The 23,507-nt window shown below is 43.4% G+C and overlaps 1 protein-coding gene across 2 annotated transcripts in view; it reads left to right on the top strand.

The window, feature by feature from the left end:
• The window catches only part of PXDN (peroxidasin), a 168,174-nt gene that overhangs the window by 80,181 nt on the left and 64,486 nt on the right, over positions 1-23,507 (top strand). For both annotated transcript variants that reach the window (XM_075598266.1, XM_075598267.1), the window contains exons 3-5: positions 3,318-3,389; positions 11,595-11,666; positions 23,435-23,506. In XM_075598266.1, coding sequence (XP_075454381.1) covers positions 3,318-3,389; positions 11,595-11,666; positions 23,435-23,506 — 216 coding nt within the window. The remainder of the gene's footprint in view (positions 1-3,317; positions 3,390-11,594; positions 11,667-23,434; position 23,507) is intronic.

Genomic DNA, 23,507 nt, shown 5'->3' with positions numbered 1-23,507 from the left:
TCCAAATTGGAGGAAGGGTTTAGGAATTACATCTCTTTTTAATGTGTAGCCCCCTCTTTTTCAAGGGACCAAAGTAATTGAACAATTGACTCAAAAGCTGTTTCATGGACGGGTGTGGGCTATTCCTTCGTTATTTCATCATCAAGTAAACAGGTGAAAGGTCTGGAGTTGATTCTAGGTGTGGCATTCGCATTTTGAAGCTGTTGCTGTGAACCCACAACATGCGGTCAAATGAGCTCTCAATGCAAGTGAAACAGGGCATCCTTAGGCTGCAAAAAAAAAAAAAAAATCAGAGAGATAGCAGGAACCTTAGGAGTGGCCAAATCAACAGTTTGGTACATTCTGAGAAAAAAAGAACGCACTGGTGAGCTCTGCAACACAAAAAGGCCTGGACGTCCACGGAAGACAACAGTGGTGGATGATCGTAAGATCCTTTCCATGGTAAAGAAAAACCACTTCACAACATCCAGCCAAGTGAAGAACACTCTCCAGAAGGTAGGCACATCATTATCCAAGTCTACCATAAAGAGAAGACTTCACGAGAGCAAATACAGAGGGTTCACCACAAGGTGCAAACCATTCATAAGCCTCAAGAATAGAAAGGCCAGATTAGACTTAGCCAAACAATATCTTAAAAATCCAGCCCAGTTCTGGAACAGCATTCTTTGGACAGATGAAACTAAGATCAACCTGTACTAGAATGATGGGAAGAAAAAAGTATGGAGAAGGCTTGGAACGGCTAAAGATCCGAAGCATACCACATCATCTGTAAAACACGGTGGAGGCAGTGTGATGGCATGGGCATGCATGGCTTACAATGTCACTGGGTCACTAGTGTTTATTGATGATGTGACAGAAGACAGAAGCAGCCGGATGAATTCTGAAGTGTATAGGGATATATTGTCTGCTCATATTCAGCCAAATTCAGCAACGTTGACTGGACGGCACTTCACTTTACAGATGGACAATGACCCAAAACATACTGCGAAAGCAACCCAGGAGTTTTTTAAGGCAAAGAAGTGGAATATTCTGCAATGGCCGAGTCAAAGAAGTGGAATATTCTGCAATGGCCCAGTCAATCACCTGATCTCAACCCGATCGAGCATGCATTTCACTTGCTGAAGACAAAACTGAAGGCAGAAAGACCCACGAACAAACAACAACTGAAGACAGCTGCAGTAAAGGCCTGGCAAAGCATCACAAAGGTGCAAACCCAGCGTTTGGTGATGTCCATGCGTTCCAGACTTCAAGCAGTCATTGCCGGCAAAGGATTCTCGACAAAGTATTAAAAATTAACATTTTATTTATGATTGTCTTAATTTGTCCAATTACATTTGAGCCCCTGAAATAAGGGGACTGTGTTTGAAAATGGTTGCAATTCCTAAACGTTACATACGATATTTTTGTTCAACCCCTTGATTTAAAGCTGAACGTCTGCACTTCTATTGCATCTTGGTTGTTTCATTTCAAATCCATTGTGGTGGCTACAGAGCCAAAATTTATGAAAATTGTGTCAGTGTCCAATTATTTCCGGACCAAATTGTATATGTACCTATCTCTTTCTATGTGATCCATCGTAGCAGTTGTTGTTTCTAGACATCAGTTTTGGTTTTATTTATTGTCATTGTACAGTATACCATATTCTCCCGATTAGTATAGGAGTTGTTAATGTAGATTTAGATTTTATTTATGGGTTCATTTTCCATTCTTTTTTTATACACACAATCCCTGCAAGCCCGTAACCCCATCACCCATCATAATATATATATAAATATATCAAATGTAATGTGACCAAATGTATACAACAAAAGACAAAAATACCCAATGCTACATCCAATGTGACTCAATACATAGTTAAATACTTCAATGTTCGTATTCTCATGAGTAAGGGTAATTTAGTTAAATCCTTTTGCCAAAGCGTTCTAAGCCTGCAGCCACATCACGGCATGACCACTATGCAGGTCATAACACTACCTGTGAATATTATCTTATACCTCTGCAGTGGAGGGAGAAAAGGATCAGTAGACCAGTCCTGCACAGAAATGTGAAAAAAACTGCTACTTAAAAAGTGGAGAGGAGTGAGCTTACCTTTGAAACAAAAATGGGATACTTTTCTATTAAACCTAAAAGTTTTTCCATTATATACATAAATTAACACACAATGTTGTCAGCAAAATTTATATCATCGCTGTAGCAATAGCCCCAGGTATGGGGTGCCTCCTCAAATGTATATTTTTGCTTCTACTGTAGCAGGCTGGCTGGAAATGTAATTAATAATAGTCTGGTTTTTTTACGTAGCGCTTTAGAGACATTTTTGCAGACACAGTCCCTGTCCCGAGGAGCTTACAATCTATATTTTTGGTGTCTGAGGCACAGGGAGATAAAGTGACTTGCCCAATGTCACAAGGAGCTGACACCGGAAATTGAACCAGGTTCACCTGCTTCAAACTCAGTGCCAGTCAGTGCCTTTTCTCACTGAGCTGCTTTTTCTCCTCTTAAGGATGAAAGTGTAGCGGAGTTCAACAGATCAATGGGGCCTGTTGATCAAACTGCAAAATTTGCAATGCAGATTGGGAAGTCTATTTGCCATTATACATTTTCTGCAATCCCTGAAAGATTGTAAATAGAACAAAACCCAAAGAGATATATTCTATGTAACAAAGGTGTTTGTAAGGATTGAAGTAATTAATTAAGATGTACCAGAGTTTATGATGTGTCATGGAACATCCAAGGATAGTCCCAGAAGAAAATTCACATGGCGCTGCTGTTTGGTATAAGCTCCAGTCTTCCTGGTCACCTATAAAAAAAAAAATCTACGACATGCTTAGCTCGAGTTCCCATGGATTGCAGGACGCGATCTAACCAGTAAGGAAACAGAAAAGGATCCCTCCTCTTCCGTTTCCTCCAAAATGTCTGTCGTGGTCACATAACCGCACTGTGCCGCAGGTAACATGGAACTCGGGCACCGCAACCCCTCTGACACGCAAAGGGTTAATTGAACAAAAACGGTATTTACTTTTTTTTTACTTGACAAAACAATTAGTCAGCGCTGAGCTTGTTTCCATGCAGACAAAACAGAGATAAATAGAGAAAGGATCTTACCCAAACACACTCTGATAAAGCTCTTTTAGGTTCAAGGGTAGCAATGTGTGAGGGGGCTTAGGAGATATGTTCCCTTTTGTTTGGGGCTCATTTGTGGAGAAATGTACTTGAATTCATTCTCTCTTTTTTTCAGCAACCATATATGTTTGTAAGACTGTTCCCCGTAATGTTTTAGTTGAACTCTTAATTTTTTTTTTTTTATTATTTTTTTTTAGACTTCTGAACAACAATCAAATTAAAAGGTTACCAAGTGGAGCTTTTCAAGACCTAGAAAATCTCAAATATCTGTAAGTTATCTGCCTTTTTCTGGCGATCTATGTAATACCTTTTATTGGCTTTATGATGGTGCATTCAGTACTCTGTATTACACTCTGTTTTGATAGTGGTACTGTCTGCCAATGGTTCTCTGTGTCTGTTATTAGCCATGTATTCACTGACTGCTATCCTAGGCATGGGATTTCTATATTTCTGAACAGAGTAATGTATTTGCCAGCACCACACCCTAGCCTCCTCTCAATATTAATTCCTCTGGTCATCGGGAGATGCTCTCACTGTACACAGTAAGCAGAGCACACACGGATCTAATATTCTATATTCTGTGTTCAAAATATGCAGTTTTAACCATTTAAACATTACTTAATTATCGTGGGAACTGCACTCTTAAGTACTGATTGATGGTTTCCTCTCCTTGCGTAGGGCTCTTTGCTGTGGGAATATTTCAATGTAAACAGTCTGCTACTAATGCTATTATTAGTATCTATGGCTTGCAATGGAATAAGATACAGTGTTGCTTTTTGAAGTATAAGATTTTATTTTACATACAGCATTTGATAGCCATTACTTTGTCCTTGCCTTGTTTGTGGTTTTATCACAATGAAGTAGTTGCTTCAATGCAGGCCGGCTGGGACTTTTGCAGGGCTCGGTGCATGCGCTTTTGCAGGGCCTCTTACATGTCCTCCTCAGACGATGCAGTGCCCTGACATCGCGGCATCATGGCAACGCGACACCATGTGACATCACGTTGTCATGGCAACGCGACGCCATGTGACGCGACACTATGATGAGAAGATGCCGCTGGACAAGGTAAGAGACAGTTACAGAGGCCCCATGCTCTCCCTCGGCAATTGGTTTCATTGTAACAGTGGGGCTCGGTGCAGAGGTACTGCCATCAAGCCGGCCCTGCTTGCATGTTTATATATTTCCTATGTACCTCTTACTCTCTTACCATGCCAGCTCTGTTACCCTGTCCCTGCCCAACCCTATTCCTCACCCCTCGCATTGACGTCTGTCAGTCACTAGTGGTTACTTAGAAAAACTAACCCTGCCTTCTCTCTTTGCGCTAAATTTAGGTTTAAATAGTGTGGCCCAAGAGGGTCCTCTTGGGGACCAAAATGTTGGGCTAAATGTCTGTTTGTTAGACTCAATAAATTCTTTCTTTTTTCAACTACTGTGCTGTGCTGGTATTTCGAATCACAGCTGTGATCCTTATAGACTTGCATATACTATATATCTATTGATATCGATATCGGTGACCTGAACCCCCGGGAATGCTTGGTCTACTGGACGATATCATCCTTTTTTGGAAGACCTTGGAGGAACATGAAGAAAGACTGCTGAAAGTACTGGACCATCTGGGTCAAGAGCCTGAAACTGTCCCTTGACAAGTGCCAGTTTTGACACACCTCGGTGACATATGTGTGACATATTGTGTATGGGATCGCCACTGATCTAGCCAAAGTCGAAGCTGTGGTGAATTGGCTGCAACCGGGGAATGTCATGGAGTTACGCTCTTTCCTAGGTTTCTGTGACTGCCATCATTGCTTTGTGGAGGGGTACTCCAGTAAGGCCAAGCCTCTAAATAATCTCCTCGAGATATACCGCGAAGACACCGGGCGACGTGCCACCTGTGCTCAACAGCCATTTTATAAATGGATGATTGAATGCGAACGGGCCTTCCAGGGTCTGCAGAGAAGCTTAACCAAGGCACCAGTGCTTGCTTATGCCGATCCGGAACAGCCCTATGTTCTCCATGTTGACGCAAGTCTTAATGGCTTAGGTGCAGTCTTACACCAGAAGCACCCAGAAGGCCTCCGACCGGTAGCCTACATCAGCCGTAGTTTGACTCCCAGTGAACAGAATTATCAGATACACAAGCTGGAGTTCCTCACCCTCAAGTGGGCCATCGTGGATAAACTCCATGACTACTTGTATGGAGTATCTTTCGAAGTAAGAATGGATAATAATCCCCTCGCATACATACTGACATCAGCTAAACTAGATGCTACTGGCCACCGATGGTTGGCAGCGCTATCAAACTTCCAATTTACGCTGAAATATAAAGCAGGGCTCTGAATATCGGAGCAGGTGCCCTATCCCGAAGGCCTGGGCTGATCCCCACTCCAGACGACTGTTGGGAGGAGATACCGGGACCAGGGATGAGAGCCACGTGCAACACGGCTGCTGTCATAGCAGATAGAGTGGCCTTCTCAGAGTTAAGTGTTGCAGACTCATTAGAATGCCAATCCAAAGCCATCCCACTGCTTACTGTGACCCAGAAGGGATGAATATCACCCATGATAAGATCATAATGTGGAAGGATATGGTCCAATATCAGATCCGGGACCCCATAGCTGGCATTATCCATCAAGCCATTCAGAAGAACAAGGTGCCGTTCTGAAAAGTTCTCCCAGCGACATTGTCGCCATTCTCATGCGAGAAGCGGATAAATTCGAGATTGACAATGAATTACTCTATCGGGTGGGACAATACCACAACCACCCGGATATAAGACAACTGGTTCTCCCTAGGAACCAACAACATATGGTCCTGAAAGCCTTGCATGATGAGCATGGACATCTCTGTGTGGAAAAGACTTTCTGACTCGTCAGAGACCGTTTCTTCTGGTCAAAGATACAGGAGTCTGTGGAACGACACTGTCGACGGTGCTCCCGGTGTTTTCGATGCAAGATGCTGCCTACCTGAGCCGCTCCAATGGCCCACCTGGAGAGCTCGGGCCCCATGGACTTGGTGTGCATGGATTTCCTGTGCATTGAGCCTGATGAGGTATCTGTAACGTGTTGGTCATCACGGACCATTACACCTGATATGCCCAAGCCTTCCCGACCAAAGATCAGAAGGCCATCACGGTGGCGAAAATACTGTGGGAAAGGTACTTCGTGCATTATGGCCTGCCAAATTGCCTTTATTCCGACAAGGGACGGGATTTTGAAAGCAAATTGATCCAAGAGCTGCTCAAAATTCTGCATATCATCAAGTCCCAAATTACTCCGTACCATCCGAAGGGTGACGCTCTGCCGGAGCGATTCAACCGGACGTTGCTGGACATGCTAGGCACGTTGAAAGGTGCCCAGAAGACAGAGTGGAGCTGACATGTGGAGACTCTGGTACACGCGTACAACTGTACCCGACATGAGTCCACGGGATTCTCCCCATACTTCCTTATGTTTGGGCGAGAAGCCAGGCTGCCAGTGGATGTACGTCTGCGAGTGTCAACAGATGGGCTACACAATGCAACACACTTCAGATATGTGCAAAGGCTTCAGGAAAACCTGCAACAGGCTTACTAGCAAGCCGAGAAGGCTTCAGGACTCAACGGCAACAACAAGAGGCGCTATAACCACAAGGTCTAATATCGGGAAATCCGTCCTGGAGATGCAGTGCTTCTCCGCAACCTATGAACCCCCGGGAAGCATAAACTAGCTGACCGTTGGCGTGACGGTGTGTTTGAAGTAGAGTCACAGATGTCGGGCCTCCCGGTCTACCGTATAAAAGACACGGATGGTTGGGTATGGTTCTGGCACCGTAACCACCTTCTCCCTATTCTACAAGTGGGGGATGATGAAGCAGAAATACCGGCTACACCACTAGACGGTGAGCCGGAACAATTAAAGGATAGCCACGACACTATCTCTGAGACCACTAATAATCACCCAGAGGGTGAAAAGACTGTTAAAGAGACTGTAGAGGATTCAATGGAGGGACCCTCTCAAAGGGGACCCCAAAGTCTCGGAGCACCTCCCGGAGGAGCCACGGGTAAAAGGCCCCGACAATCGACACCACCTAGGGTGGTTCCAATGAGCCAACCCCTGGAACCCACAAGCCCATGCTTCACCCCAAGCCGGGACTATTCAGAGACAATATTACCCTCAATGGGAGAGGCTGAGCCACTGGACTATACCTATTACTCCCCAGAGGGAGTAGCTGAAGAACAGTTCCGGCGGAGCCAAATAATTGGGTACCCTCCAAACCAGGTAACCTATGATATAATTGGTACACTGTCATGGGAGAGGAGGTTTGGCCCAGTATTAAAGGGGTTACAACCCATTTGGCCACCCCCTGCTCTCACGTGGGAGGCAGGTGGTTAACTGGACTGCGGTCCAGTTATGTGGTTTTTACTCTGCTTCAACACCCAAATGTGGGTTCCCCTGTAAATATGTATTGTTCCCACTCCAGTGTCTGCACCAACACATACACTGGGATCTATGCGGGAGGGAAAGGGTTAATGTTAATTCTGTATTTATGGCCCTTTGTCCCTTTTCCCGCCTTTGCAGTCTCCGTTTTGCAGCTTCTCCATAGACCGCTATTGAAGCCCCATGCATGTCAATGGGAATTCCAGTGGTTTGGGCCTGATATCAGAGAAGACCTGCAGGTGGCGCCAGAGAGGAGGAGCGGCGGTTCCCCATTGAAAGTCAATGGCGCAATGTGTTTCAATGGGGATTCCTCGATGCTGACCTCCGGAGACGAGCTGGCAGCCCGCAAAACCGCAAGAGCGGAAACCCTTTCAAAAAAGAGCTTTGATCAACCCCCGGTCAAGTTCACGTGCAATTGGCGTGGGAAACTTAGGTTCTAGGGCACCCCGGAATAAAGTTCTTTTTGCCCCTAGATCCTAGGAACCCCCCCACTCGATCCCAACAGGGTTCGAAGTTCAATGACCCCAGGGAAGGGTTGCACCAGACCGGAGGGTCCTACCATTGACTCCAATGATAGCGGAGGCCCCATTGAATCGTATGGCGGCGCCGGCCCATGCATTTCCTATGGCGGCGCCAGCCCTATTGATTCCAATGGAGGTAAAAGCCGCGTGTTTATACGGCTAAGTTAAAAGGAGGTAAAACTGTAGCCCCGGAACTCCGGTTTTGCGGAAACTAGAGAGCCATGATTTGGCCAGCAGATAGTCATAGCATCGGCTTGATTGCATGGCAAATCCTGACCCTCTCTGATCAGCAGAATGGAGTCGGGGTAATTATTGAATTGTGTGATTCTGCCATTGACTTCAATGGCGGAGAAATGTATCTTGGTTAAAAAGGCATTTAAACCCATTTTCTTTAACTCCGGTTCGGTGGGTCCTAGCGAGCCAAAACTTGGCCACAATGGAGAGTACCCTCCGGCATTAGGGTCGGGCAAGTTCTGGTCCGCTCGGCCCAACCGAACGGATTATTTTGATATAACCATGATTGTCAGAAATATTGTATTTTGTATCTGGCATAAAAGCCCAGGAAAATAGATGGGCTCTGTAATATGCTAAATGGTCAGGGTGCGACAAGTGGTCAATGGCTCTCCCCAACCCTGCATGTGAATGCAAGGGCGGAGGAGAACAATCACTGGGTACTTATGCAAAGTATTGTGTGTCACACCTTTAACAAAGGCTATGATGGGCCAGTGATCAGTCTAGTAGACCCAAAGATGCCTTTGATTTAGTGTGTTAAAATCCCATGTTAAGGTATAGGACTCAAACCCTATATAAATGAGAGTCAGCCCTATATCCAGTGTTAGTGTTCTTCATTGTGACTTCGTTTTGTATCCTGAATGAATTGCCAGTCCCGTTCCTGACTGCTTAATTTCCCCAAACCCTAAGTAAGTGTTCATATCTTGTGCGTTAATTGTATAATTCTGTGTGTTCTCCTTCTTTAAGGAATACACTTTCTTTATTATATCTTAGTCGTATTCAGTTCAACCCAGTGAAGTATTTTTTGTGTGTATATTATGACCCTGTCCGATGCTGCTGTCACAGGCACCCCATTATGAGGCTCAGCAGTGGTCTCGGAGCAAAATCCAATTTGTGATTGTGATGCTCACAGAATTGTGCAACATTGTTTAAAGCCGATTCAATGTGATAAGTTGTATTATATTATGCCTTGCATTTTTATTATATAAACTATGTTGTTTTACGCTGTTCCCAAGCGGGGTCGTTGGTATTTTTCACCAGGGGGAGGATGTAGCTATGTCCCCCTGACTCCCCCTTACCTCCGATGCGGGGGAGGCGGCAGCGGTTGGGGACTCCCCCTTGACTCCGGTGGGAGTGGCAGAGGGAGAGAGGGAGCTCCATTGCTGTGGAGGCTCCGCTGCGCTCCCGGCTAGTGGGGGCCGCCATGACAGTCACACATGCGCAGTAGGGGTTTCGACATCCTGGCGGGGCAGAGTGTAGAGTTGCGCTGGCCCTCCAACATAGAGCTCCGCGGGGACTACAAGCCCCAACATGCATAGGGGCAGTTACTCGGGTGCCGGTAACCAGCCAATAGGGCTGCAGCTATCCCCTGCTCCCTGATATTGTTACTTTTCACGCGCTGAAACCACGTTTGTCAGAGCTGGGATGCCATCAGGGTAGGGTGTATGCGTGCAGGTGTTTGTGGCACCGGCACTAGGCCAGATACCCCCATTAGGCCCCAGCTAGGCCCCGACTCCCCCCAGCTTGTGGTTACTGCAGGGACAGGCCCATAGATAGGGACACTGCCACTGTAGTATATAATGAGGGACACAGCCAGGACGCATCTGCATTCTGGCCTCAGGTGTTCTGGGACCAGACACCCATCTACTGCAGAAACTATACACGTTGGTACAATCCCTGCGGGACCCACCCACGTAGAGGTGGAGGCTTCAAGGGTTGCTGGCACGGATCCGTAGATTTCATCACAAGCACAGCATCTGCGCGCCCGGGTGTGGACACACCCGGCATGTACCCAACTAAGTGCACTAACTCGCCTTCACCTTTGTGGGCAGCGCTGTCTCACACACTTGGGTGGGTGGGTGATTCTGGGAACGCTGGGAGGTACGGTGCCCGTAGCACCTCAGTACATTGGGATAACCCCGCAGGGGTTTGGACACGGTGTTGGGAAGACACGTTGAGGGGTTGCGGCCCTTTGAGGCCTAGTGTTATAGTAGTAGTATCATAGTTATCATTGATATATGTATTTATTTATGTATGTTTGTATATAGTTCCATGTGCAGATGTAGAAGGCTTCATTGGCCTTTATGGTGCGTTATGGCCAATAAATCATTATGGACTCATCCTAACAGGATATGTTGTGAAATCAGTGGGAACAGTGTCACTCTCTGTCTGTACTCAGAAGTGCTGCAGTATACGGACTCCCTAAAATGCAGGGGATTATATTATATAGGAAGGGAGAGAGAGAAATATATGCCCCAAGGAGTTGACAAGTTTTTCCAAATCTATTATGCTGTCAGCAAATAATAAATTATGATGTCTGTGAAGTGAATAGTCCTTTACATTTCAGAATTATTGGTTCATTTCAGGTTATGCCGCCTCCAGGTCTAATCTTGTTCTAACTTGCATATTTGCATTTGCTATGATATTGACTTATTGTAAGACAAGTATAGTAATTCCCCTTTGTTTTTCTGTAGTGTACTTCATGAGGTTTTCAATTGCTCTTAGTAGTATGAAGAGTTTGAAAACGTTACATGATTGTTCTGTTCTTCAGAAGCGAATTACCTGTGTCGCCTAGTTAAAACAAAAAAAGGAATGCTAAATCAATCTTTTTGACCGTCAACGTTTATAATGAACATTTAGTATACTGTGCCTGTTGCATAGTCAAATGGGCAAAACAAATACTGTGCTAGTTGCATAGTCCATGTAAAAGGTACAACTTCCTTTTTTCTTTTTAACCCTTAATATGTTGCAGTTTGCTCTGGCAGTCTTCTAAATCCTTCATAAGTGTAATAATTGTTATTGGTCAATCAGGAGAGTTCTTAGTAGGTGAAAATGTACAAAACAGAGCTTTCATATATGCCTTAAATAGACCTGTGAGCTTTCAAACTCTCAGTATGCTATCACATTTTATTTACCAAGGATTCTCATGCTATTGTATTAAATAATACTAAAGCCCACCACAAATTATAAGTGGTAAATCTAACGTTCCAAAGGTATTGATTAAAGCAATTTTCTTCTCTATAAAAATATTCAGTTGCTTTCATTTGTGTTTAAAAGGTAAAGGTTCTATTGTCCAAGTTGATCTTAATATTGATTGGTACAGATATCTGTAGATACAGTATGTACTTTGATCTTCTTTCTAGTCTGTTTTTAGCATTTATCAAAATTGATAAGAGAACACAAAACTACAATTTGTCTTGACGTGTTGTACCTAAGAAGTACCTTTTGTGTGTCCACTTAATTCTTCATGTGCTCCTTAATGCAGCTTTTGTGTCTGTATACTAATATTACTGATTGTTTCTTGTTTCAGCTATTTGTACAAGAATGAAATCCAATCCATTGACAAGCAAGCTTTTAAAGGACTTGCCTCTCTAGAACAACTGTAAGTGCAGTTATCTCCCTTATCATTCACCATCCTGTGACCTTAAAGCAGCAGTCTGCATTGATTGTTATATTTTTGCTTCAGATCTCTTCTTGCCCATTTCAATGATTTTTTGTATTTTTTTTTTTGTATTTGATGCTTTGCTCTGGAGATCTACGCATTTGAATTAGCTTGTCTGGGAGGTTAAAATGCAGAACTTCCCAGAATCCTTTGCCATTTAACGATTACCTCAGAAGCATTTATTTTTATATCACTAGAACATAAAAAAAATAGAGAGCATTGACTTGTTCAGGGGGCAAGATACTAATATTATGTTAAAATGAATGTACTGTAGGCTTCTGAGGGAGAATGCTACTTTAAGAAAAAAATGTGCATGTCTGCTTTCAGCTTTACCTGCATGTCCATAACCTAGCAGTATGAAGGTGCAAGAGATAAGTGGCATATGCACAAAGAACATGAATTTTGTAATCTTTCTATAGTTATTTCTATTTGTGCATTCTTTCTCAATAATATATGTGTGTGTGTGTGTGTGTGTGTGTGTGTGCATGTATGTATGTATATACAGGTAAACCCCGTTATAACGCGGTCCTCGGAGTCCACCCCGAGACCACCGCGTTAGTAACGGGGTCGCGCTAATTTTAAAAAAAATGGCCGCCGCGCGCCTGTTCGGGAGGGAGTGAGGAGGGAAGGAAGGAAGAGGTGTCCGGAAGCCCTACATGCGGGCCACATGCCTCCTCCCTCCCAGTCCCCTCCCTCTCCCTCCCAGCCCCTTCCCTCTCCCTCCCAGGGCAAAGGGCCATGCCCGTTAATTTAATACAGTACAGTATATGTTTAAAAAAAAAAAAACTGCACCGGCACTGGTCTCCCTATCGACAGTGCCGGTCTGCCGGAAGTCACCAGCTCCGGCGCGAGAGGGAGGCCCGGGGAACAGGTGATCAGCCGCCTGGACCCCCGCAGCACCAACCCCCCATTCCCAGCACCGTCACCTCCCCTCCCCCAGCACCATCACCCCCCCTCGCAGGACCTGGCCCCCTCGCCCCGCCGCAGCGCAGGGCCCCGCCACCCCCCCACAGCACAATGACGTCCCACCACCCGCCCGGGCCGTACCGCCAACCTACCCCCACCTACCTGCCCCCCCGCGCAGCACCGGGCCATCCCACCAGCCCCCGCAGCATCGGGAGCCCCCGCAGCCATCACCCCCCTCCACCGCAGCACCACCCCCACCGGCACGCAGCGCCCCCCCCCCCCCTGCAGCCACAGGCCTCACCAATCATCCCCAAGGTAAGGCTGATTTATGTATATGTGGATTGGGAGGTGTGTGTGTGTGTGTGTGTGTGTGTGTGTGAGCAATGAGCAGTGTGTGCAGTGTGAGCAGTGTGTCAGTGTGTGCAGTGTGAGCAATGAGCAGTGTGTGTGCAGTGTGAGCAATGAGCAGTGTGTCAGTGTGTGCAGTGTGAGCAATGAGCAGTGTGTGCAGTGTGCAGTGTGTGCAGTGTGAGCAATGAGCAGTGTGTGTGCAGTGTGAGCAATGAGCAGTGTGTGTCAGTGTGAGCAATGTGTGAGCAGTGTGTGTCAGTGTGAGCAGTGTGTGTGCAGTGTGTGCACTGAGAGTGTGTGCAGTGTGCAATGTGTTTTTTTAAAACGGGAGCCACGGGAAAACCGCGTTATAACCGAATCGCGGTATAACGAGGCGCGTTATAACGGGGTTTACCTGTATATATCTCCATATCTGTCTCCATCTCTGTCTGTCTGTCTCACTCGCTGTCTCACTCGCTGTCTCACTCGCTGTCTCACTCGCTGTCTCACTCGCTGTCTCACTCGCTGTCTCTCTCGCTGTCTCTCTCGCTGTCTCTCTACACATATATATATATATATATATATATATTGTGACAAACGGCTTACTCCGGGGCTCCGTCGTTTGTCCGGGACTGTTTAGAACACGGTCTTTTAGGGTAGGTTAAATGATGAGGCGTCACGTACTGTTCCTTTAAACAGGCTATGCCTGGTTTATTCAGTCCCAGGCACTGAGACTGCCACAGTGCATACAACAGAAAACAGATCAAAAACAAAAGCTGCTCACCTGAGCGATAACTTAACTTAGATATCCCTGACTCAGGGTTGGAAGTGGCTTTTCCACTTCCAACAACAAAACACGGTACTTTTGCAGTCTTACACAAATGAACAGAAAGATTGAACCTGTTTGGGGAAGAGGCTTCTCCCCTCTGTAGTTCAGCAGCCTTCCAGCCTCCTGGCTCTTGTGGGGAGACCAGAGCAAACAGGAAATCAGTCTTTCATACCTGATTCCTAATTAGCATGACAGGTGACAGAAATCAGGCAGCAGACAAACTCTGGTCTGGATCTCTCATCCCTCAGTTCCAGCGCTTGCCAAACTGTGGGATGGAGTGTATGTATTATAAGGCTGCACTCCCAGGCCAAACAGGATAGAAACTGTCTAGTATCCTGGGAGCCCTATATACGGAATTTATTACCATCCCCTGGTTTCTGTCACAAAATATATATATATATATATATATATATATATATATATATAATCTTGATAATGGTGAAAGGCAGGGTTGCAGACCTGTCTGAGACATGCAAATGAGCATACAGTAATATTTACAGTTGCTATATATATATATATATATATATATAGCCCCTCCCTCTATCTCTCTCCCTCTATCTCTCTCCCTCTATCTCTATTTGTAAAGTGTCATGTATGAACATAGTACTGTACAGCAATAACTAATGGGATTAGGCACTTCACTCGTAAACGTATACACAAGGAAAAGGAGTCCCTGTCCCGAAGAGCTTACGATCTAAGTGGTATGTAGGGAGAACTTACAGAGACCATAGGAGGGTGTTATGGTAAGTGCGTCTGCAAGGGGCAAGTACATTAACAAAGCATTTCTGTAGCTCCAAACGGAGGTGAGTTTTGAGACAGGCTTTGAAGGTAGAGTGAGAAAGTGCTAAATATCCACCAAGAGGGAGGGTATTACAGAGGTGGGGGCAGAACTTGAAAGAGGTTTTAAAAGTGAGATTGCTTTAGATACAAAAGGAGTAGACCGTAGACATCCTTGAGCAGAATGCAAGAGGTGAGCAGGGATATAGTGTGAAATAACATGAAGTATAAAGGGGCAGAGAAGGAGAATTTTATAAGTTCTATAGAAAACCAGAGTGGGATTTAAGCAAGGGAGAAGCAGTGACAGATTTGCTTTAGATTATGGGTGTATCATAGTGCAACCAACAGCAATGGAAAGGTGGGCAATATGGCCAGGTTTGAGAGGAAGTAGGAGGAAGTCAATCTTTGACATATTGTGCAGAGACATTCAAAGACTTTGATCTAGACAGCATGTCTTGAGTTGAAAAATAAATGTTAGTGTTCTCAGCAGAGTGGTGGTATTTGAACCCAAAAGACATGATAAGGTCACCTAGAGACTGTGTATTGAGAAAACAGGACCCAGAACAGACTCCTGGTGTATGCCCACAGAGAGATCGTCAGGTGTTGATAAAGGACACTGATGATTGGAGAGGTAAGAAGAAATCCAGAGTTTTTGTTACGGTTATCAAGTGTATGGACAATGTGATGGAAAAGAGGGTGGTTCACAGTATGAAAGTAGCAGAGCGGTTTAGTAATATCAGTGTGTAATTGACGTTGGTCTTTGGCAGCATGAAAGTCATTAGTTAGGCTACGCTTGTAGTGCCAGCGACGCGACTGTCGCTGGAAAATCAAATAGAGATGACTTCCAGCGATCGCGACCAATCCGGTGTCGCGCGTACTATAAGCGCACGCGACAGCGGCAATGCATTTGTTTTGCTGCGACGTCGCGTCACTGTCACTATATAAGTGCAGTCTTAGGCCTCGGACATGGTCAAAAAGACCGTGCTGAAGCGCGTTGAGCCGCGCTGAGGGGAAACATTATCCCTATCAGCGCGGCTTTAGACGGCGCTTCCGCAGGCGTGCGGAGGAGTGTGGAAATGCAGGAGACAGGCAAGTTTAAATGTTGCCACTCATGCAAGCGCAGGGCCGGTCACGTGACTGCCAGAAGCCAATGGCAGTCAGTGACGTCGGCGCCGTGACGTGGTGCGCTAGCCCAGCCTCCCGATCCGCCTCCCACCCGGCACACAAGCGCGCTCGCTGACGCTCATGCAGGGACAAGAAAAATCTCCTGCTTGAGCAGGAGAGCATGAGCGTCAGCGTTGCCCAGCGCCGCTCCCTGCACCATGTCCCAGGCCTTATTTTGGTTAGGGCTGTTTCAGTGGAGTGTGTAGTGCAGAAACTAAATTTTAAATGGGCTACAAGAGGTAGGAGTTTAGTAAACGGAGCAACCAGGAAATTTGAAGACGTTTCAAGAAGGAGGCAAAAGACGGGAGGAAGATAGGGCAATAGTTAGGAGGTAGGAACACTACCAGAGCATGAGGAGGAGTTGGAAATGTTGGAGTGTAGGAATTAGAGTGGAAGCTAACGGTTTCAGGAGATGGGAAGGAATGGCGTTTGAGGACAAGTTGTAGGGGGAGGGGAGAATCAAGGAAGGTAATGAGGAGATGGTTTGATTCAGAAGGGTATACCTTGACGAATGTGAACCGTCTTCGCCTTGAAATAGTCAGCAAAGTCATGTGTGTAGTGGAGGAAGAAAAGAGGTTTATAGATGGAGGTGGGAGTAGAGAGGAAGACAGACTGGGAAGAGGCGTCTTGTATTACATTTGTGTTGATAAGTGATGAAAAGTATCTTTGTTTAACCTGGGGCGAAGCAGAGTTGAAACAAGATAGGACTTTGGAAGTCAGCAAGAGGATGAAATTTCCTCCAGAGGCATTCAAAGGAGCGAGTTCAGGAGTGAAATGTGTGTGACAGTTTAGCGGAGGTCTATGGTTAGAGGGGCAAGAATGGCAGAGAAGAGGAGGGATATGTAGATCAAAATAAGAGATTAGGGCAAAGTTTGTTTTTGGCAAGGTTTTCATGGTCAATAGAAGTGCAGAGAGAAAGGAAGGAGCCTCAAGGTAGTGCCCGGAGCCAAAAGGCTTAGCGCATCTAGGACCTTACAGAAATACAGGGTATTTGCAGGTGAAGAAAAGGAGAATTGAGAGAGTAAATGAAACCAGGTGATGGTCAAAGAGAGGAAAGGAGAAAATAGAGAAATCGGAGAGAATAAAAAAGCAGCAGCACAAAAACACTTTCCATCATTAGAGGTTAATTTAACCACATTTGCCCTAGATGTTTAGTACAGTAGGAGAAAAATGTAACATGTAATCATTATTTACATACATTTACATTTGTATTTAATAAATATGGGGGTGTTTGAGGTAAATACAAAGTCTACAGGTACAGTAAAGAACGTGATTATATATATATATATATATATATATATATATATATATATATATATATATATATATATATATATATATATATATATATATATATATATATATATATGTATGTATGTGAAATGTAATAGAGGATTGTATTGCAAATAGTCTTTGGACAGTCATAGACTTTGCCTCCAACATTTTGTATTATGAGCAACTTAAAATAGATGATTTATAAAACATAAAAATAAATATTTTTAACTTCAATACTTTTTCATTTAGCACGGTGGATCTCATGTGCGCCCATCTCCTGTTCAGATTAGTCTGCAGGGTTTGTATTTAAAGCATCTTCAACCATAACCAACTAGAATGACATGCTACAGAAAATAAGCAGGGTGCAGACTGACCACGCACCTGCCTCTGCCCTAAGTAACCTCCCTTACTGCTCCGCTCCCCTCTGACCGTGTCACCTCCACCACCCGAGAGGCGGGGAGACTAGGGAGGACGCTCCAGCAAGGTAATGATAGCCTGCACTAATGGCTGAAGGCTACTTTACCCATGCATTAATGCTGTAGACACAGTTTGAAAGAATGTAACATTATGTTTTATCAGATTTAAAATACAATATTGTATGAAGTGCGTGTATAAGTTGCACCAGACTGAGACATATATTCATATTTTATCATATAAAGTAAATTTCTACTGACTGCAACTTTTAATTGAATTTATATAATCATAATATAATAATGGGAACTCTCTTAAAGACAACTGCAAAATCTATAAACCTCTAGTCAGACCCTGAGGTTATGCTAGTTTTTTCTATGAAGAAATATAGTAATAACAGTAAATGGTAATTCATAGAAAAATCTGATGTCCCTGCTTTCCAAAGTCGCACATCATAATGCCTTGCATATCACTGGGCAAGGCATTGTGGGGCTTCGGCAAGCAGAGCGGTGATTAATTGCTCTGCCTCCCATGTGGTTCTGTACATACTGTCTTCCCAGTGCTCTGCCTGTACAGTGACTATTATTGGTGCTCACATGATTCACAGCACTGGCATTGTAGCTACTTCTATGTTCTTGGAAAACTTTCATAGTATGTGGGAATGCGCTTTGTTCATGTTCAATCACATGAAATATTTTTATTTTTTTAAACCCTCTACTTAAGAGACAGGCTTAATAAGTGAAATGTTAAAAAAAAAAAAATGGTGTCTTTTAATGTATGTCTCTTTTTTCCACTCTAGCACTGACTCTACAGCTTACTGACAGCAACTGGTAGGGCTTTCTTGCTTGATAATGGAAAACATTTTTAACCTCATACATTGAAGGATCAAATATTGTAGTATTGTGTAATGAATTACAGACTCCGTTAAAGGCATTTATTCACACTTTAAATAAAAGAAACCGCCATTATGAGTTTTTCCACTTACTTTCGCTGAGTTTCCTTATCAGAAAATCTATTTTTTGAGATCCTCTTCTGTAATACCTTGTTAAGACTCCAATAACGAAGTACATGCAGTTTGCTTCAATATAAAGTATATATAAAGTATGTGTTGGCAGAACATGACAATCCAACACTCCACTTTTCAGAAGACAATAGCATGTAATAAACTTCCAACTAGTTGGAATACCATGGATCACATTCACTATTATGAAGAAGAAAAACAAGTGTTCATTATGCCTACTTTGTAGGCAGTCCATAGATGTTCAAATATTACTATCAATTAATCTAAATTTTAAACTGTAAGCAGACAGAAATGCGTTTTGATGGAGGCAAGTGGAATGCATGCACATGAATAATAATAATAATAATAGCAGCATGTTCTTGTATAGCGCTGCTAGTTTTACGTGGCGCTTTACAGAGACATTTTGCAGACACAGGTTCCTTCCCCGTGGAGCTTACAGTCTATGTTTTGGTGCCTGAGGCACAGGGCGATAAGGTCACTTGCCCACCAAGGTCACAAGGAGTCGACACCGGGAAATGAAACAGGCTCCCCTGCTTCAAACTCTGTGCCAGTCAGTGTCTTTACTCACTGAGCCACTCCTTCTCAAATAAAAAATAAATTTTGTTTGACAATATCAGTTTAGCATTTGGAGAGATATAGTCTTATGACATCATCATTTGGTGCCAAACGTTTGATGAGAAGACCCATAAAACTGTAGTTAAACATTTTTCATAAATGAATGGTATTGTAATATGCACGGCGTTCCTTAATATTCCCTACTATTGATGTGTGCACCAAGAGTACATTGTTGCATAAAAAAAAAAGACATTAGCAGACGTCCATTATTTAGTTCTCTTTCTGTAAATATTTCAATAAATTACATATTGTTGTGTATTACACATTATACCACTTCCTTTGTTTAAGTGTAGTAAAACGCCAAATAAACATCAATTAGTTTAGCTGTGAATATGCATAAAACAGAAACTTCCATAAATACATATTGTCTTCAGGATGTTTGTGCGGTGCTAAAGAAATGCAAAGTTGCGTTAAAATAATTGATCTAAACCAGCTATTATGTGGCATACAATAGAAACTATCATTTTTGAACAAAAGGTAAAGCAGCTACAGTGCTTTTTTACATCAAACGTTGGGCAATAAATATAGTACTTCTTCAGAGAAAAAATGCCACAATAAATATTCATAGAACAGAAACAGAGGGAAAATATATTGTATTTAAACACATAACTTTAGAATTTAAAGACATACATAGTATAATCTTTTAATCCCGATCAGTAGTTGTTATCAGTATGCAGTTAAAAAAAATAAATCTCTAATGTAAGTGATCTGTACTCTTTGGAATAACAAGCGAATTGTTTCATTTTATCTGCTAATTGACCTTTACTACCTTTCCTAAAACTAATCTTTGCTTGTGAAATGTGTGTCTTCTTTATAGGTTACTGCTAATAACATATATAACACGTCTGTGCTTTTTCTCAGCCAGGGATTGTTTTATATATTTTTACAACCATCCTTTCCAACATTTTGTAAAATCTAAGCAGTCATAAGTTGAAATTTGAGCTGACCTATTATTTGAACTTGGTGTTTTGTTACTAAATTCTTTAGAAACAGAATGCTAAAGGCTCAAGCAACTGGAACAGAAGTGGTTAAATCCACATAAAACTACTGCTGCCTGTCTGCAGTCAGGAGGCCTTTTGCTACCAGAGAGCATGTCCCTTAGGCAGGTTACCCCTGACTTGTTTTAAGACCTGGATGCCACAAAATACATTAGGCCTGGGACATAGTAAACACTTTGGTGCTGTTGCTTGCTGCCGCTCGCTCTACCAGGAGCTTTTTCCTGTCCTGGCAGAGGAGACAGCAAGCGCGCTTGGGAGGCGGGTATCACTGTGTGTGTGTGTGTGTGTGTGTGTGTGTGTGTCACTTTGAAGTGGTCTGTGTGTTTGTGTGTCACTGGGGAACACGTGTGTGTGTGTGTGTGTGTGTGTGTGTGTGTGTGTGTGTGTGTGTGTGTTATATAATATTTAAAAAATTAAAAAAAGACATGTTGTGAGAATAAATTATTTATTAACATTGTGCAACTTTGATAAATATATTCACACACACACACACACCCCCCCCCATACACATACACACACATCCACACATCCACACACACACATCCACACACATACACACACACACACATACATCACACAAACCACACACCCACACACATACATCACACACACACACACATACATCACGCATCACACACACACACACACACACATACATACACACATCTACACATACACACATACACACATACACACATACACACATCCACACACACACACATCCACACATACACACACACATACACACATACACACATACACACACACATACATCACACACACACACACACACACACACACACATACACACATATACATATAAACACACACACACATCACACATCACACACACATCGCATACATACATCACACATCACACACACACACACACACCACACACCACACATCACACACCACACATCACACATCACACACCACACACCACACACCACACATCACACATCACACATCACACATCACACATCACACATCACACATCACACATCACACATCACACATCACCCACACACCCACACACCCACACACCCACACACCCACACACCCACACACCCACACACCCACCCACACACACACCCACACACCCACACACCCACACACCCACATACACCCACATACACACATACATCACACACATCACACACATCACACACATCACACACATAACACATCACACATACATATACACATACATACATACATACACACATACATACATATACACATACATACATATACACATACATACATACACACATACATACATATACACATACATACATACATATACACATACATACATACATATACACATACATACATACATATACACATACATACATACATATACACATACATACATATACACATACACACATACATATACACATACACACATACATATACACATACACACATACATACATACACACACACCTCTGTGCTGCCTCTGTCTGGTCTGGTGGCTCTGTAGTTACAATGCCGGACCGGCTGCAGCCCCATTGGATGGGAGCGGTCACGTGACCGCTCCTCCGCTTCCCCGAGCGGCAAATTTCAAACTTGCCTGTCTCGGGGAAGTTTCTCAGCCTCCGCACGCATCAGCAAGCATGCGGAGGGAGAAACTATAGCCGCGCTGATTACAGATGCAGGGGCTTTGTGCATCTGTTAAGCGCGGCTCAGCCCGCCTCAGCGACGCTCATTTTACTATTTCCTGGGCCTTTAGTGTAGTATCCACTGTAGGACTGGGTTTTCCAACTAGTGAATTTTCTAGTTGTCTTTTAGGCTTGGCAGCCTGTGGAATAAGGTAGATGTATGAGCAACCACCTAAAAATGTTTTTTTTTTGTGAAACGAAATCGCACTGCATTGATTAGGGCAATTGGGTAATTGATACATTTTTTTTTACCCGAATCTTGTACAGTAGGTGTAAGTATTTTTAAAAAAAGTTTGATTGGGAGGTATTGGATTTCTTCTGGCTGCTCCCTTTTTCTCTAATTATCACTGTGGGTTCAACAAGTGTTTCTACAGCCAGAGCACACCTGCCTCGCCTCCCCACAACTTTGTTGGTTTTCTGATCAAGGACAGGGTAAAGAAAACACTTGATAGACAAACACTGTCTCATTCAAAGACACCTAAGAAATTCAACTGGCTGATTGTTGCACTTTAAATAGCCACCCCAATTGAAGCATATTTTAACAGAACTAATAAACTGATCATTTGGACTGTACTTTATTTAATTTATTTTTCATAAACTTGGCCGTAACATAATCTATATAACTTGATGTAAAGGGTTTAAGATAATAATTACGTTGGTAGTTAATATACCAAAACGAGAGGATATTTTATTGGATGAATAGATTAAATGTTATTGAAAGCAAAATGTAATAGTGTTGTGTATTTTAGAGTACACTGGTTCAGATTCATTTGCAGGTAGAGGAAGACACTATATGTTAAGGTGTGTGTATTTCGGGAAGTCTTTTGGTAGAGGCGTTCTAATAGTCCTTTCAAACAGTTTAAAGATACAAAATTACTATTATTCTCGATGGTTTCTGAACTATTCTAGTGCCCTCAAGAAGCCTGTAACTCCTAGTAGAGAAATGCTGCTCCCTGTAATCTTTTGCTTTCAGAGTAGCCAGCAATGCATTGCAGAGCAGTTGGGTACTGTGGCATCAAAGATGTACTGCTATCCCTTAGTCTAGAAACATACAGAAAAAAAAACTGATGTTGCCTCAATTATAGCAACACACCTGATTTCCTTTTTTATTTTATTTTTTTCGTTTTATGATTGATGCAGGGGGTTACCGGAGCTGAACCGCATTCATTTCAGCTCCAGGGACCCCCGGCTCTTCCGCAAATACTTACCTCCACAGGGGGTGCTGGTAGCAGCTGTAGCTGGGTAATGTGGGGCTGTCAAAATGGCTGCTTAAATGTGCCGCATCACGCTGTCCAATAGGAAGCAGTGACGTCATCCCTAGCGGCTTCCTATTGCCCGCATGACCGGGACATTTAAACCTGCAGAGCTGCTACCGGCACCCTATACAGATCTATGTATCTTGTTAAGCAGGGGGTCCCCGGTTGAAATAAACATGGTTCAGCTCTTGAGACTCCCTGCTTCATACATTTTTTTTTTTTTAAGTGTCACCGTGTTCTGCTGCTTTAATTTCTCATGGATTGGTATTAAATATCATGCTATGATCTCAGTGAATCAGTGAATTTACTTTGCAAATGTGATGCACAAAACATATTTTGGAAAAGTGTATTGCTTTATGTTAACACATGATAACCTATTGCTTTGAAATTTCATAAAATGGTTATAAAATCAGAATTGTTTTGAGAAAACGTTGCATTACTGTTTTGACTCTTTAGGTATCTTCACTTTAACCATATTGAAACATTAGAACCAGAAGCTTTTCATCATCTCCCCAAGCTTGAAAGACTG

Source organism: Ascaphus truei, chromosome 4 (assembly GCF_040206685.1).
Source record: "Ascaphus truei isolate aAscTru1 chromosome 4, aAscTru1.hap1, whole genome shotgun sequence".
Taxonomy (NCBI): domain Eukaryota; kingdom Metazoa; phylum Chordata; class Amphibia; order Anura; family Ascaphidae; genus Ascaphus; species Ascaphus truei.
The sequence above is the reverse complement of the archived record's forward strand: the minus strand, read 5'-3'. Positions and strand labels throughout refer to the sequence as shown.